Here is a 16,711-nt window from a genome sequence, read left to right on the forward strand (position 1 = left end):
TAAGAAGCTTGTTCCAAAAAATTTTAAGGATGAATTTTAAATTTTCAATGTCCAATTAATTATACCTCCCGTTACTTCAACTTTTGAGAAAATAACTAAAAATTCTAAAAAATTCCATAGAAAGTTTCAAGAGTATTATTCAAATGATCAACTCCTAATTTTTTTCAATTTGTTTTATAAGACAATGTTTTAATCTTATGATATTTTAGATTATAAAACCTAGAAAGGAGGAAAATAATTAAATATATAATCCCAATTAAAGGAAAATGCAGGGGAAAAATAATAATACTTATCATCTCACACCAAATACTTAATTATCAAATTTAATAACTCTTAGAAGTTGAGAGATAATATATTATCTTCAAACCCATATAGCAGCCAAATCCTTCAACTCCATAACACATCCTTCAACTTAATTTCTTAATAATTCAGATATATAAATTCCCCACTCAAAAACCTCAATAAACCAATAGAAAATCAAAGAAAGAAAAAACATCACATAAATTAATAACTACTTAAATACTCTCTCCCCTTCTTCAGTTCTTCCCTTCACATGGCTTCCATCTCTCTATTCTTGGCTCTTCTCTTCTGCTACCTCAGCTGCTTTCTCTTTTTCAACTGGTTTCTCATCCTCCACTGCGGCTGCGGCCGGTTCGGCAGCGGGCTCGGCGGTTTGAGACTCCTCGGCCTTTGGCTCTTCTGCTGCAGGCACGGCTTCTTTGTCCACTGATTCAGCTTCCGCTGCTTCTTCCTTCTTTTCTTCTTCCTCAACTCTCGGCTCCTCTGCCGCTTCCACGGCCTCCTCCGGAGCTTTAGCCGATTGTACGGCCTGCAGACAAAATTTTACCTTTTTAACTTTTCATAGATATAATGAGGTTGTTGTTTTAAAATTTGTCACAAATTAAGAGGATAAGGAATCTCCTTCCTTCTTCGCTCCGCCCTTATTTACCTGATCTGCCTCCGTGGCTTCAGGCTTTGGTTCTTCTACGTCAGCTGGCTCAGCCACCGGAGATTCTTCGCTCGCTGGCTGGACTTCGGGAGATTTTTCTTCGACCTTCGCCTCCGGCGCCTCCACGTTCTCCGGCAAGTTCGCAACCGATGATTCAACCTGCAAAACCCAATTCATGTAATATTTAAGAACAAGCGAAAATACACCAAGAGAAAAAAAACAGAAGATCCTTTCACTGCATGTGCCATGACGAACATATAACAGGAGCGGAGCGAAGAAAGGAAAAAGAGGAACAAATTACCCCAGATCAAAGAGTTAAATATTTTAGTCTTTTTTCTAGCTTACCCATTAAATTTTTTAAAATCGAAGATCATAGGTAACAAAAAATAAAGTTGTAAACGGTGTTCGAATAAAAATTTATGAATCCGCCACTAATTACAAAAGTTCATCGATCTCGTTAGATCAACTAGATCTACGAGCATATAAATGCGCCATACTTGAGAATTGGTGGCTAAAGTTGAGTAAATTAAGAGTTAAATGAGAACAAATTGAAATGTCTGGTTGATCAAAAAAGGGAGTGATCAAGCTTCTCTTAGATATCTCTGAAGAGAGAGAGGAGAGAGAATGGGTTACCTCAACACTGGCCATTGGAGAAGAAGAAGAAATAATGAATGGGGAAAATAAAGAATAGGGAGAGAATTGAGAGAGAGAGGGCTGCTTGTGAGTGAGATGAGGAAACAAATGAATGTGAGAACTATTTATAGAGTAGAGTGAATGGGCAAACCAATAGAACTAGAGAGAGAAGAATCTTATGCAATAGAACAACTCAATTCAGTGCCACTGGTATAAGGACATCAGTTTTGTCCAGTTGTAAATGTTTTCCCTTTATCAATTATTAATTGATTCAAATTCTTAGTGCAAAATACTTGGCTCTTTACCGATGAAGACTTGTTTCTATCTTTGTTATCGTTGAAAAATTGATAATTCATTATTTTTTTGAAAAAAATTTATATTTTTACCTTTCTTTCTAAATTGTCGAATATTTAATAATGATGAGATCAAGATTGGTCCTCGTTGTTGATGAACAAGTATATTTTATACTTCTACCCTACCAAAAGTTATTATTATTTATATATATGTTAGTGCTGGATTTGGGATGAGGTGACACGCTAGTACGAACTCGACATAGACGACTAGCCGACTTGAATTAGTATCTGCAAGACAAAATGTAACATCGGTGGGGTGTGCTTGGTTAAATGCACACTGAAACTTAAATTAAGACTTAAATCGAACTGGTGCAGTGACGAGTTGGTGTTTTGTGCGCACAAGACTGTCTATCTTTACAAATGTATAAGACTCCACTTTTTATAAGAGGAGAGAATATTGGGAACTGTTACTCGAACGAGCAACGTCCATATCTGTCAGCGAGCAAATCTTCTGCTTATAGACATATCCTAACAGCAGAATCGTCCTTCTACTAGATGTCAACATATATTTCACCATACGAACTCTGCTTCGGGTAAAAACCAAGCTGAGCACTACTTCGCACGATACAGACCTACGTACCTTCATCAGCTCAATAGTTGAGTTGCTACCAGATTTATGTGTCCTAGTCGAAGAGGACCACGTGTCGCTCTCTATTTTAACTCATAACAAATATATATTTTCTTTGGAATTATGATATATAAGAAAACAATAAATTGTGGTTAAGAAAAAAAAAAGAAGGAAAAGAAAATGGAAGGAGATGTGTGATATCAGGATCATATCTTTTCTTTTGAGTTGGTTTCTGTGTGTTTTGAGCAGCATAACATGGGCTTGTATGATTGACATTTCTCTTTTATGTATCCCCACACCTTTTTTTAGGTTTTCTTTAATTTGCTTCCCTACCATCAAAATCCAATTTTTTATTTTTCAATTTACTCGAAAGGTGTCCTTATTTATTTAATAACGATATTGTTTTAAATCCATCCTTCTAAATTGTTGATACCTATGATAATCCCTATCATCGTTATTTGGTATATCGTATCGATCTTCTTCATAGAAATTCGTTCACAAAGATTCAATGATGGATTTAGATGTGTGTGTGAGATCTCTAGTTTCGTTTCTTCGGTTTGGTTTTTGATCATTTTTGTTGGGAAATTAAGGCACTCCAAACAATTTTCTCTTCTAATCACACTACACAAATAATAGAAATATAAGAAAAGCAATAAATGACACAAGAACTTATACTGGTTTGACCAAACAGTTTATATACTACGTCCAGTCTTCAGTTCAGATGCGGGTTCCACTAAATGAGAATTGGATACAAGTATACTCATAATATCTCATTTTGATATTCACCTTCTAGAGGTCCCAATAAAAGCTATCTAGTTAGTTTTTAAGTATTTAACATTATACTTTAGTACAGGAATGAAAAAACTCACAAAGAATCAAGATACAATTAACCCAAAAAAATGTTCTCGATCGGCTCTCTTTGTGTGTTGCCAATACACCGAGCCTATATTTGAAATCTGCCAAAAAACTGCTCTCAATGCGACTCAAGAACCCTAAAACTGAAACTAATGTATTTATAAAACATCGTTATAGTGTCATGGTGCCACAGACGGAAAAGTCTGCGAGCATCCCCCATCGCGATAGTGCCGCAGCGCCCTGAAGCTCCGCTTTTTTATTCTTTTCATTCCTGCTTCGTCCCGACTCAATCCTGACTCGTTACGACGTCGATTTGGCTCCACCAATCCCAATATTTTTATGAAATATTTTATATTTATATGATCGCTATATTAGCCGATCATATTTGTTTTAAATGAATTCATAGATGTTCACTCTATGAGTTTCCGCACACCTTCAACCGTACATTCTCATATGGAAAGGTCAATATATGACGAAATTTTATAACTCTAATATTTTCCATCTTGAGTATCATATATGAAGTGAAAATTGACCTTTTAATAAATAAAAAAAATAAGTGGATTAACTAATTAACTCAATTTTGATTTATTAGCGTACCATTAATCAAACAAATGCCCACGAAAAAGATGAGACCCTCCGCGAAAAAGCACCTGGCGTGGCGATGATCTAGGCCAAGGTGGGCCCCATATATGTGGGTCCCACAGGAATGGCTGCCGACGTGGCTATTTCTTTTCATTTGTTTTTCCCTTTCCCAATTTGACCAATTTTCGTGTGAAGTGGGGAAACCGACCCTCTTCCATTCCACTGGCGAAAAAATTTGCGGGCCCAAACGTATCTGTCTGCCAGATCGGACGCTCGTGATATGGGACCCACTCTGCCGCCCCTCTACTGTGCCACGTCAGATCACGGTCCTCGCTTCGATCCGTGATCCCATGATAATAAATGAAAAAAAAATTTCTTTTACAAATTTTTTATTATAGTTCTATTAGTACTCGTAGTTCAAGATTTTAAGTGTCGATGTAGAAAGAAATATCGAAGTCTCAATTTTATGAAAAAATAGGTATCAATAAAAGGTCGATTGATGTTGATTGATATTTCTCTACAAGGTAGAGAAATTAAAAAATCGAAAAAAATATGTTAAAGTACTAGTTTGGTCGCTTTTGTTCATTTTGGTTAATGTACTTTTAAAATGTTTGTTTTGATCCCTATACTTTTAATTTTAGATCATTTTAGTCCGTATTCTTTCAAAATATTCATTTTGATCTATGTATTCTTAAAATGTGACAATTTTGGTCCCTTAATTTTATTCTTAATCTCATTTTTTTCTATCACAATTTCAACACGACACTAACATCAATATATTTCTTAAAATGTAAACATTAATATATACTAAAGAGTTTTCACGTGCAAAGTTTTGCAAAAAGAGACTAAAATGATCATTTAAAAAAACAGTGATCAAAATGAACATTTTTAAAATACGTGGACTAAAATGAACCAAAGTTTAAATACAGATATCAGAGTTCCATTATAAGAACCAAGGGGCGTTTGGTTGGAGGGTTTACTGAGCTGGAATGGGCATGGGCAACTAAACCCCTTGTTTGTTTAACATATTGAAAATTTTTTATTGAGAATAGTTTATTCCCACGCATCCTTTATTCCTATGGACAACAGTTTTCTTTGACCTTCTATTTTCATAGGTTTGTCCATCGATTTTGTGTCAGGTTTTTATTTCTGTCCTTTTAAATAATTTTTTTAAATATAATTATTTATTTTATTTTATTAACATAAATTAATTAAAATTAGTCAAAATATTTAAATTAAATTTATAATTAATAAAACAACATTAAAATTTTATCCAAATTAATTATTCTATTGTAATAAATTAAGTTACTAAAACATATTCTTAATTTTTTTCATAAAAAATGTAATAGATTGATGCAATTGATAGAATGAAAATATTAATTTTGTTAAACATATTTCTTTTATGATAATTATTAAGATTGATTGCTAAATAAAATCAACAAATAAATTTATATATATGTGTATAATATATTTACTAATGAGTCAAATTTAAATTAAAACATTGCTTAAAATAATTTTAATATTCTAACTTAATAAATATATTAATTAATTTTCATTAATTTTAAAGCTTTATACATATATATCATTTTACTAAGTATGTATATATTGAATTTTACGTAAATAACCTTTACTACTAATTGTTTCATTGATGATTATGCTAAATGGTCAACAATTTAAAATTTAGAATGTTAATATAAAATAATTTATAAATTAACATTATTAAATTTATATAATTTATTTTAATTAAATTTGATTAGTTATTAATTAGGTTTACAAGGACATAAAATGCATATTTCTTATTCAATCACACAAAATAAACATATATATAATTTATTTTCAGATATTTCAATTTCAGACCTCTGAATCCGAAACATGTATACAACCAACCACAGTTACAATTTAAACCCAAATATTTTAAATCCCAAACTATCTTTTTGAAACCTCCAACCAAACCATCCAAAAGAATTAAAATTCAAGAATCGTATTGTTAGATTTTAAAATTTACAAAAAAAAAAAAAAAAAGCAACATCATCGGCAAAAAGTCAAGTAAATCCATACAATTGCAATTATTCGTCTATCACAGGAGAACAAATGAAAACATCTGGGAAGGGTAAATCAGTAATTTGACGCAGAACATTCACTGTGGGGCCCCCTTCTGAGGAAAGGATGTACCGCGGTGGCCGATCTAAAAGTTCGATAGAAAGTAGGACGGTGAGACGGGCCCCACAGGCATTTAACCGTTGTTAGACCAATAGTAGAATGCCACGCGTCATCGCCTTTTCCTTTATTTTCTTTTATAAAATAAAAAACAGTGGGCCCCGACCAGTCTGCCAGTCCATTACATCATGATGTATAATATTACTGATGGACGGATCGCATAGGCCCTATTCGGTGCCACGTCATCCAAGTTCGTGACAGCATATTATATATATAAATGTATTCTTAGTACAGTAATATTTTATATCTTATTGTTCTTCTTATGTTATGTTTAAAAAGTTTATAAATCTGTTTGGTTGATGACTTTAAAAAAATGGAAAATAATGGATTCAACCAAAAAAAAAGGTCATAAAACTGTGTTTTTAGTGTTTCCGAATATAGTAGATTTAAAGATTAAATCTCAATATAAAAATGGTTAGAAGTATATTTATAATTATATTTGTAAAGTAGATACTTATCAACTAAATATTTAGTAGAATATTGTGTTATAAATTTTGTATAATTATCATTTATAATATTATATCAGTTGTAGTATATTATGTTTTACACATTTGAATTTAAAAAAAAAAGTAAAATAAGTTTATTATTAATATGGTATATTTATAAAAAAATTATATTTATTTCATGTAATTCTACATTATATGGTATATATTGAAGTCATATAAGTGGACTAAAATAGATAAATAGATGATCAAATGTTATCATATCTAACACTTATTTAACATGACAATAAATCGATATTTTCTGTTTGGTTAACTATGCTAGCAAATTATACTAAGGTTTAAATCTAAGTAAATATTAATTAATTATATTAAGGTTTAAATATTAGAAAATATATGAATATTTCAAAAGTAAAAGATAGTTTAAGGATTATTTGTGAGGTTTAATCAAATCATAGGAACTAGATTGAAATGGATAAAATTATAACAACCAAATTGAAACTAAATTGGAACTCTTAAATCCATAAAAACTAAATTAAAACTATGCCCAAACTATAGGGGCAAATTTTGTAATTTAACCCTTAAATTATGACAATCCATCCACTCAAAACTTGTAAAGTTATCGCAATTCAAGACTCTCGTCATAAATGAATTACTGCCAGATTGAAAATACACCATCCTTAAATTATTGAAATAATTTGCAAACCTGTTGATCGATCAATTATTTAATTGATTCATCACATTATTAACTTATTTCAATAATACATCAAAATATTTCTCTGTTTGAAGTCCATCTTCCTAACAAAGTTTCACAAACAACTCAATCAAATCTTTTCTCAAAAACAAGGCTGGACACAAATTATTTAACAAAGAAAATAAAGTATGTTTTCTACAAAAGGTACCTCCTGAATTCTTCCCCATGCTAATCCCCGCGAAATTTGGTGGGAAATTTCGAGGGAACAGGGAAGGCTTCCCTGCATCCCCACCACAGGAACACCCCTACACACAAGGCTACAATTACATTCTTTAAATCAATCTCAAATTTGTTAATTCTTTAATCAAATAAATAAATAAAGCAAAGAAAAAGTGATAAAATCAATGTCATTGTGATATGAAATGTCATGAGTTCACAGAATAGGGGATGATGCAAACATGTTTGGTATAATGGACAAATGCAATTAATTTAAAAGACAAGAATAAGTGATGTATTATAATGGCCAAACCATGTACTATATAAACTATAACATCCACATGACAGTCTGGCACCATATAATCAAAACTCAAGCAGTAGGTAAGTTGCTTTCATGATGCCTTGTCCAAGTTGAATGGGCAAATTTTCTGGTCCATTTCCAATAAGAATCGACTCCTTTAGGAATATCAAATTTTGGGATCATGTTGCCTTTAATGACTTTAGAGAAGAAAAATAAAAGAAATTGTGGAAGCTGATGATCTTGGGGGGCACCAAAACATTGTATATTATAACACCCCCCCTCCTTTTGAATTCTGACAAATGAAAGGTGATAAATGAAGAAACATGGTTGGTCCACTGGAAAGAGCCTGCTTTCTTCAGGGAGAACCAGAAAGGAATACTTGAAATCAATGATCAATCAGCATTTACTAAAAGGTTTCAGCCACTGCTACTCATGGAGAGTGTTTGGCAGAACGAATCTTCTTTTTCTCTTTTTTTTTTTTTCCCTTTCGTGATGAATAAAGCTCCCAACCATGTCTTATGGAAGTCATTTCTGAGACACTTTTGACATTTTGGAAGGGGAAATGGTCGTCTGGATTTTGTAGGTTCTATAAAGCATTGGGTTGAGATCTCAAATTCTAGTCCAAATCCAATCCGAGGCATAAACCGAACTAAATATTCTTAGAAGACCACAAAATTCTTAGTTCCAAGGTATTCATAGGTCGTGTTCTAATAGGTCATACTGGCTTGGTTTTCTTCCACAGTATACAGGCTCTATCCTGATTCCCTGATTCATAAAGTGAGTGTGTGAGTGTGCGCATGTGAGAGAGGCTTATATTCCCTCCTAGAGAATTTCAGCTTCATCATTGCATTCCACCTTTTATAAGAATTGATTGTACATGACTTGGAAAGATATCAATTGCTATTAGTTGGCTGGAAATAAGTTAATGTTACACTGTCCATGGGATAAAAGAGATCTCTACGTTTCACAACAAACCCAAAAAGTGGTCCTAAGTTGTAATAACAATGGAAAATATACTATAGAATGAAGAAATACATTAGCAGAGAACCCGAAGAAGGAAGACCTGTGAGCCAGAAATCAATCAGCTGACAAACTTTCTCAACACAGCTTCAGCACGATGCTCAAACTTAGGCAGGACCCATTCATGCTGTACTATGTCTAAGTTGTCCTTCTCTGCACTCAAACCCTGACAAGAAAAATGCAATACCAATAGGATCAGCAGTAGGGATTTTGAATAATGGTCTATTCAAGTGTTCATAAAGGTGATATTGACCAATCATATTTCTTAACAAGTAAACAATTATATTAGCAAAGAGATTTGTTATATAGATGGAGTACAAAGAACATCGAGTCATGTTGGTCTAGGTTTTACTTTGAAAAACGGTCTAAATGACCACTAGCCAGTGCCGTACAAATGAGTGACCCAATAAAGAAGATGGGAACGAGGGAATCAAAGAGGTCCAGATTTTAAGGAATAAAGTAATTCCTGGAACCTCCATTAGCATTAGCAGATGCAGATAAAACGTCCATAGTAAATTGATTAAAGTTCAAAATCACTTGAAAATTGTTGCAAGTCGCACATCCCAATGATATAATCATATTTGGTTGAGGTAGCAGAGCAATTGATGTGACAAAAAGTATAAGGTGGAGCATCACTTATACCGAGGCAAGGATCGAGGGGGTTAGATTGTGTAAGAGAAATTAGCTCATATGTGCAACACACGGCTGGGTAACATAGAGCTAAATGAGCCTTCAAATATAAATGTCGAATAACACGGTCTACAGTATGCATTTCGCAAACACTACATCAACAAGATGTTTCAAATAAATCATCAAAGAAATCAACAAAAAATCAATTTTCAACTCCAGTGTTTTCCACTGATATCAATTCCAGGTGAACGAGCAATAGGAAAGTTGGGACAACTAAAGGCTTGTCCTGCCTAAGACCAGGCAGAAGTAGGGTCAATCACAAACATGGGATTCAAAGTAAAAAAAAACATGGATTGAAAGTAACATAATGTTAGAGGACCACCTACATCTACAGTTCTGGATTGAAACCTATATGTTTGGTTACCCCATTTAGAGAGCAAAACAATTTATCATTTCAACCTCCATTTCATTCCCTTCCTGCCCCAAAAGTTATCTTGATCCTGTACTTTATATCATGCAGTTCATTCTTTGTCAGTTTGCTCTGTAATAACTACTCTACCAACCTGAAATTGTGAATAATCATATGACAAAAATAAAATTCGTGGTCCTGTGTTCTAGTACATCTTATTATAGTCTAGTTATTGGCCAATGAAAGCATTCTAACTTTTGACTTGAAAAAACCAGGCACCGCCAGAATATTCTACTTTTCCTAAAATATTAAATCCACATCAAACTAGGAAACAATTGCCTAAAAATGCAATTGGTGGTCCTACGTTCTAGCATATCTTGTTGTCATCTATCTATTGGCCCAGGAAAGTATTCTAACTTTTAACTTGAATAAAACTAGGCTTCTTTAGAACATGTACTATTTTGCCAGAGATTATATCCACGTAAAACTAGGAAACAATAGATTAAACATAATATAGATGCATATAGCTGACTGGAGACGAGAAACCACAAAACCAAGCAGCATGATGGTCAAAAGGGAGGGCAACATCAAATGATATTAATTGCATATATGATCAACTCAGGACATACATGTCACAAGGAATTTAAAATTTCATCACGACATTTTAATGGTATGGGTCCTACAGACTACATAACTAAGTATTATATTCCTTGATGACTTTTCAAACTCACCGGAAGCTTTTAACTTGAGACCTCTAAGCCAGTATGACCGAGAGATTCGAAGACCTTGTCAACCGGACTACTACTTGGGGGCCCAATACAAAAGACTGCTATCAACAAATAACTAAAAGGTACAACTCTGATCTTCAAAATGAAGGGTATGTATGACAATCTTCCCTAACGGGGCTAGTGCAGGATTGAGCAAATCTAGAAATGGCTATTCAACCCAAGCTAACAGTTATCACACTGAACTTGCAAGTTCAACCAAAAGGAATTCCTCACAAACGTAATGCAGACAATCAGGAACATAGACTGGATAACCATATTTAGCGCTGCCGCTAGGTATCAGATTTAACTACACAGGCGCTACTCATTTCAAAGTATACATGCATCAGGTGGTCATGAAACTAAATAAACAGACTCACAAGATCTATCCTTTACAGTGTGTACAATATTCTTTAAGGTGTGAGGCACACTAAAGCACAATATTCCTACAGAGCATGTAGAAGGAAAAAAGAGGGCCTACCCTTAGGCCCACGATAGAAAAAATATAAATTGTTATGAATAAGAAGATAATGAAAGGTTTAAGAAATTAGGACTTTTATAAGAGATTTTATGGAAAAATTAACATATAAATGAATAAATAAAAGGGCTTCAAGCATGATTCATTAAGGGCAACTCTCTTCCAGGGGGGAGGAGTGCTTGAGTATGTACTATAAATGAAGGCCAAAGTTTGAGACTGAACCAGAACCACTGAAAATATGCTAAACTTCCTTCAAGCTTAGTTTCTCTCTCGGGTAAAAGAATAAAAAACAAAATGAAATATAGGCAGCCTCAGCCATGTTCTTTTTAGAAGATTATAAACAAAAATGGTGTCAAATACAAAAAAAAAAAAATTAAAAATCAAAATAAGAAAACACATTTGTTCAACCATGAAAATTGATTTGCGTGCTACTGATGCAAGCTTGGGTATATGAATGTGTGCATGAGTACATGTGAAGAGAAAGAGGGAGAGTAATTAAAAATGAAATATAAAACTTTAAGCATCCAGATGTGGCAGCCTGCAAATTGAGCAGCAAGTTTAAAACACCGTTAGTAATGACTAACAATATTTACCTTTGTTGGGTCCATGCCGAAACCAGACATTTGCATCATTCTCTGTGTATCATCCATTGCTGCACCAAGAATCGTTTTCTTATAAGACACAATATAAACACTGGAACTTTCAAAATGCTACTTACTGTGAAAGCAAATTCCATGAAAAAACTAACCATTTTCTTCTCCCAGAATGAGACTGAATAAACCTCTTAATCCGAACAGATTTAGGAAGTACCTTACACAAGTTACATGAACTATAAGTGATAATCATAAATCACTCAACCAAATTCTTAGGGCACAACTTTACAAATAAATCTCCAAAGAACATTAACGCATGCACCAAAATATCATAAATAATGATCTCGGAAAGTACCATGAACGGCTACTGACATAGCTGACATCTACAGTACTCAAGTCAATACCATTCTGTAACATCGACCGGAACCTTTGAGTCAGAGGAAAGGGTATTTTTGCTATGATAAGAAGAGAAGACACCATCAGATGCAAACAAAATGGAGGCTGAAAAAAATAAAGGACACTTGCACAGGGAGAAAAATCAATCAGCATTAAATGTGCAGGTTAATAAACCTGAAGATGTTAATTTTTCTACCAGTAATAACCAACTGGATTGTCAGAAAAGAAGATAAGAAATGGAAGAGAAACAGCAAAGATATAGTTAACAAGAGATATACATAGTGGTACAAAGTTCCCATATATGAAAATCATAAATAGTGTTAGCATACCATTTAATTTAACACCTAAAAAGTATAGAATTTATATATTCTAGATAATTTGGAAATTCAATCAACCAAATAAGTGACCCTCAGGTATTCAAAAGTATTAGTAGTATGAAGAACATACCTGCTACAAATCCGGAGAAGAAAAAGTTTACCCATGCAAATGTAAGAGTCTGGTACAGAAGAAAAGGATAAAAAAAATTATGAGAATAAAAAGATAAATGAAAATGTAAATAATCAAACTTCATATGATACCAAACAAAAAAGTAACTATAGTCACCTGAGGTATAATCATTGAGAGATTCTTCTTCATCATATCCATTGCCATATTTGGATCTGAAAACATCTGTGCTTGTGCATTCTGGGCCTGGCCTTTGGGAACATAGAGCAGACCATTCTCCTGCCAATTCCATGTGTAGAATATCTAGGTTATCAGAGTGTCTCTTTATCCCCGTTTGATAAGTAGCATATCATAGTTACAAACAATGAAATCATCCTACAAGATTTAAAAAACACAATATCACTGCAACCGTCCTAAATTGGTTGCCCAATATAAGGGGTTCGCATTCCACATGCCACCATAATCAAGGATGCAATGAATACAAGTTACAACTGATGAAACCTTATGGGCATTGCATAAATACTCTACAATTCAGACTCAAAACCAGGATTCTTCGCTTCATAACTTAATTCAAATACGATAATGAAGTAGATGAGTAAACAAGATTCCTATCTCAGAAACCATAACCTATTAAAGCTTCCTCGGGTTCCTACTGAACATGAAGACTCGAGCTCAATCTCGACAGAGAATTTTACACCTTACGCCATCGATGAAGTACAGAAGTATGTAAATAGAAGGGTTTGAGTAAGTTCAGCATGCTTGAATAAACACAGAATCACACACTACATTGGAGGGGGGGGGGGGGGGGGGGGGGGGAAGCACCTCGTTGCCGTAGTAAACTCTGCGGGAACGAAACGACTTGAGGGGGATAAAATTAGCACCAGCACGTAAATTCCGAGCCCTAAGTACGATTTGCCTGAAACCCACCATTAAAAAATGGGTCACGAATTAACGAGATGATGAATGATGTAGGGTTGAAGATTAGGAATCAAAATTTACCCTTCTCGTACGACTTTGGCATCGGGGACTGGAGACGAGCGCATAAGCTTGGAGACGAAGTAGCGGAGAACGCCGATGAGAACCATCACCACCGAGAGCGGAATTAGCACCCAATCTCTGATGGCGGTGTCGAGCACTAGATCTTCCGCCATGGCTGCCGGCTAGATCCAATGGGCGAGCTCTTCGAAAACGAACCACGAAAGGCGAAGCCACTCTACTATTCGAATGTTTTGGTGCTTTGGTCCGTCTATAGGAAAATTGGCCAAGGGAGAAGGGTATTATTGTCATTTCACTCTTAACCGAGTGGCGAGTACAGGGTTATTTCGAACGTCGAACTTCGAAGTACATTATTATCTAATTATATAAATGTGTTTAATGTTTGTGTCATTTTTCTAATTTATGTTTTAGGAAAAATAAAACAAAAAAAAAAAGAGTAATTTCATCTTGGCTAAAAATATAATTTTTGTCACTATATTTTCATTAACAATATAGTTAATGAAGTTTAGATTTTGTTATACACCTTCAAATTTTCAAACGATTCCGTTGTTGTAGTTTAATTTTTTTTTAACCGATTTAGTCTCTACCTGGTAAATTTTGTTGAGTAAATATGTTTACCTAAATGATTGAACAGTTACATGAAAAAAATTAATACTTCACTTTGATAGGATAAGTCGTTTCAAGTTGTTTTGTTCTTACTCACAAATCTTGATAGGATGTTTTGTCCTTATTTAGATTGTGTCAAGTCAAACACGCTTAATTTTGAAATTCTTATGATTTAAGCTTTTATTAACATGCTTCCATGATTTCACGACTTCTCTCATTCAGTTGTGGTACTGGTTCATCCATATATCTCTTACATCTACTCGAGCGTCACACATTTATTGCTATTTTAAGAGTTACTCCACAAGCGACTGAATATTCTACAAGAGTTTATTCAATCTTATCATACCATGTAATCCTTAAAAAAATGTTTTGAGTGAGTTATTTCAGTTTCGCTTTCGTTCTCTAGAATCAAAATTCAATCAAGTAAAGTCTTACTTAAAAATTCAAAAATTAATTATTTTATTTGTTGAGAACGAGTAGTTATTTAGTTTATAGGAATTAAAATAAAAAATTCAAAGAATAGATTTTTCTTTGTTAAAAAGATTGTTCTAGAAATTTTTTTCCTTCAAAATTTAACATAGAATTTTAAAAATTTATTAAAACTATATTATAAAACAAAAGAACAAATAATACATTTGAGTAATATAATATGTCTAAGTTTAACTTTTAAAAAGAGAGACAAAAAGTTAAATGGTTATGAAGGTGCTAAATAATTAGATTTTTTATTGTTTGGTAGATTAGCATAGAAGTCAAAAATAAATTAAATAAAAATAAATTCATCTTTTTTAAAATCTAATTATCCAATTAATTACCAAAAACACTTGTCACACATTCAATCCATATATAAACCCTTCGGTTTTTCCCCACCAATTTTCCTCCTCTTACTATTTACATGGAGCTTTTATTTCGATTTATTCAATTTTTTCTGTTTAATAATCTGAGTAGAAATCGAATCATCAAACTTTTAAAATTAGACTAATCTATAATGAAAGGAAATATTAACTTTTATATTTAATGCCATATGGTTGAATTATTCTTTTATTATTTCATGTTGGCCATATTTTAGATGGATTGAGTGTGGATTGTGGATTATATATGGATATGTTCAATACTTGAGATTTAAAATTCATATTTTAGTATAATTTTGTAAATTGAAAAAAAAAACATATTTTAATTTTTCCAACCTGAATTTGTAATGGTCACATCTTTATGGTCAAGAGGTTATAAGTTCGAATCTCTTGTGACTAAATTGCAAGTACAGGAAACCCTTAATTATTAATTATGTGTCAACCCGAACATAAGGATAATTTAACTGGTTAAGACACCTTATGTCTATGTCTATTAAAAGATCGTGAGTTCGAATTTCTATTCATTATATTGAAAGAAAGCTATTATTTATGTACTCTTTTTATACTTAAATGTGTTAAATTTGTGTCTATCAACTGTTACTCACCTGTGAATATATATATATATATATTTATTTATTTGTGGATGTTAAAAGAAATGAGTAAACTTTAAAATCTATCCGTGGGGTTTCTTTGGGGAAAGAATATATTGGTCAGATAAGAAACTTATTTATTGATAAATAAAAAGTGTAAACACAAGGGAAAGAAAGGAGTCTTGGCCTATACCTACACAAAAGTTATGACAAACTTTCGGTTAGGAATTTGGTTTTGGTCTTCAGCATCGATAGATCCAATGAACCATGTATAAGAATCTGGGTAATTACATATTTCTCAATCGATATGGTGCTAAGACCAACATACTTTGCTTGAGTTTGAAAAATGTTTCATTGAGAGTGACAAAAAATAGAGAGTTGTGGGAACGTCTCGTGCCAGGTATTTCCTCTTATTTATAGAGTGAGTCATCGGGTTAGTTTGAATAGACCAACTCGATCGGATTTGATTCGCTCGAATTTGGTCTAGTTGGGTGATTCGATCCAAATGGGACCCATGTTATTTTCTTAACTTCAATTTAATCCATGACTATTTGGTGCCATCATTTCACCCATAACACCATCCCATTGTTACAATGAGTTAATTGTATTGGTACTATAGCTACACGATAAGCACTATGGACTTTATATCCAACGATCAAAAGAAATATATCACCTAACAAGAAAAAAACATAATAAACTTTTTTCGTGGATAGGAAAATTATTATGTGCCTTGAATTCAAGGAGGAATCAAATATTACATGTTCTAAATTGAAAGGTCAAATTATTTTACGGTTGAAATAATGTGATTTATCTATCAAGCTATCGAGGACTTTGAGGGAAATCTATTCCAAAATTTCCAAAACAATTAAGATTCCTCCTAGGCTCCTAAAGAGATGAGATTCTAATAGGAATTTGCAATGGCATAAAGTTTGGGAAATTTAATTAGAGGGTAGTTAGCATTTGTTTATCAAGCTCCAAACGAAGAAGTTCGAGAGAAATCTAGTCCAAAATTTCTGAAACAATAACATTTCTCCTAGGCTCCTAAAGATATAAGATTCCAATAGGAATTGCTAAAACTTGGTCGATAAAGAGACTCTGGTTAGAAATAGCGTAAAGTCTTAAAAATTAA

General features: G+C 33.1%; 2 protein-coding genes across 9 annotated transcripts; both read right to left on the minus strand.

The window, feature by feature from the left end:
- Positions 1 to 297: 297 nt before the first annotated feature.
- On the minus strand, positions 298 to 1,739 carry LOC111012542 (uncharacterized). The gene is made up of 3 exons (XM_022286709.2): positions 1,583 to 1,739; positions 950 to 1,108; positions 298 to 829 (listed from the first exon to the last, which is right to left on the minus strand). Exons 1-3 carry the CDS (start codon positions 1,595 to 1,597, stop codon positions 569 to 571), a joined length of 435 nt encoding a protein of 144 aa, XP_022142401.1. The 5' UTR covers positions 1,598 to 1,739; the 3' UTR covers positions 298 to 568.
- A 5,567-nt stretch (positions 1,740 to 7,306) lies between these two features.
- Positions 7,307 to 13,772, minus strand: LOC111012619 (ER membrane protein complex subunit-like protein (Protein of unknown function DUF106, transmembrane)). 8 transcript variants are annotated; one of them, XM_088121875.1, is made up of 9 exons: positions 13,542 to 13,771; positions 13,365 to 13,458; positions 12,702 to 12,821; positions 12,546 to 12,594; positions 12,058 to 12,157; positions 11,858 to 11,919; positions 11,703 to 11,761; positions 8,872 to 8,994; positions 7,307 to 7,571 (listed from the first exon to the last, which is right to left on the minus strand). In XM_088121875.1, the coding sequence occupies exons 1-8, from the start codon at positions 13,691 to 13,693 to the stop codon at positions 8,890 to 8,892; spliced, it is 741 nt and encodes a 246-aa protein (XP_087978001.1). In that variant the 5' UTR covers positions 13,694 to 13,771; the 3' UTR covers positions 7,307 to 7,571; positions 8,872 to 8,889. The 8 variants fall into 8 exon arrangements, with proteins under 8 accessions (XP_087978001.1, XP_087977998.1, XP_087978000.1 ...); XM_088121872.1 differs by having other exon boundaries at positions 7,307 to 7,596; XM_088121874.1 differs by having other exon boundaries at positions 7,307 to 7,608.
- Between the last annotated feature and the right edge of the window lie 2,939 nt (positions 13,773 to 16,711).

This window comes from Momordica charantia (assembly GCF_013281855.1).
Source record: "Momordica charantia cultivar OHB3-1 chromosome 3 unlocalized genomic scaffold, Mcharantia_2.0 BLBB01000003.1, whole genome shotgun sequence".
In the NCBI taxonomy this organism is placed as follows: domain Eukaryota; kingdom Viridiplantae; phylum Streptophyta; class Magnoliopsida; order Cucurbitales; family Cucurbitaceae; genus Momordica; species Momordica charantia.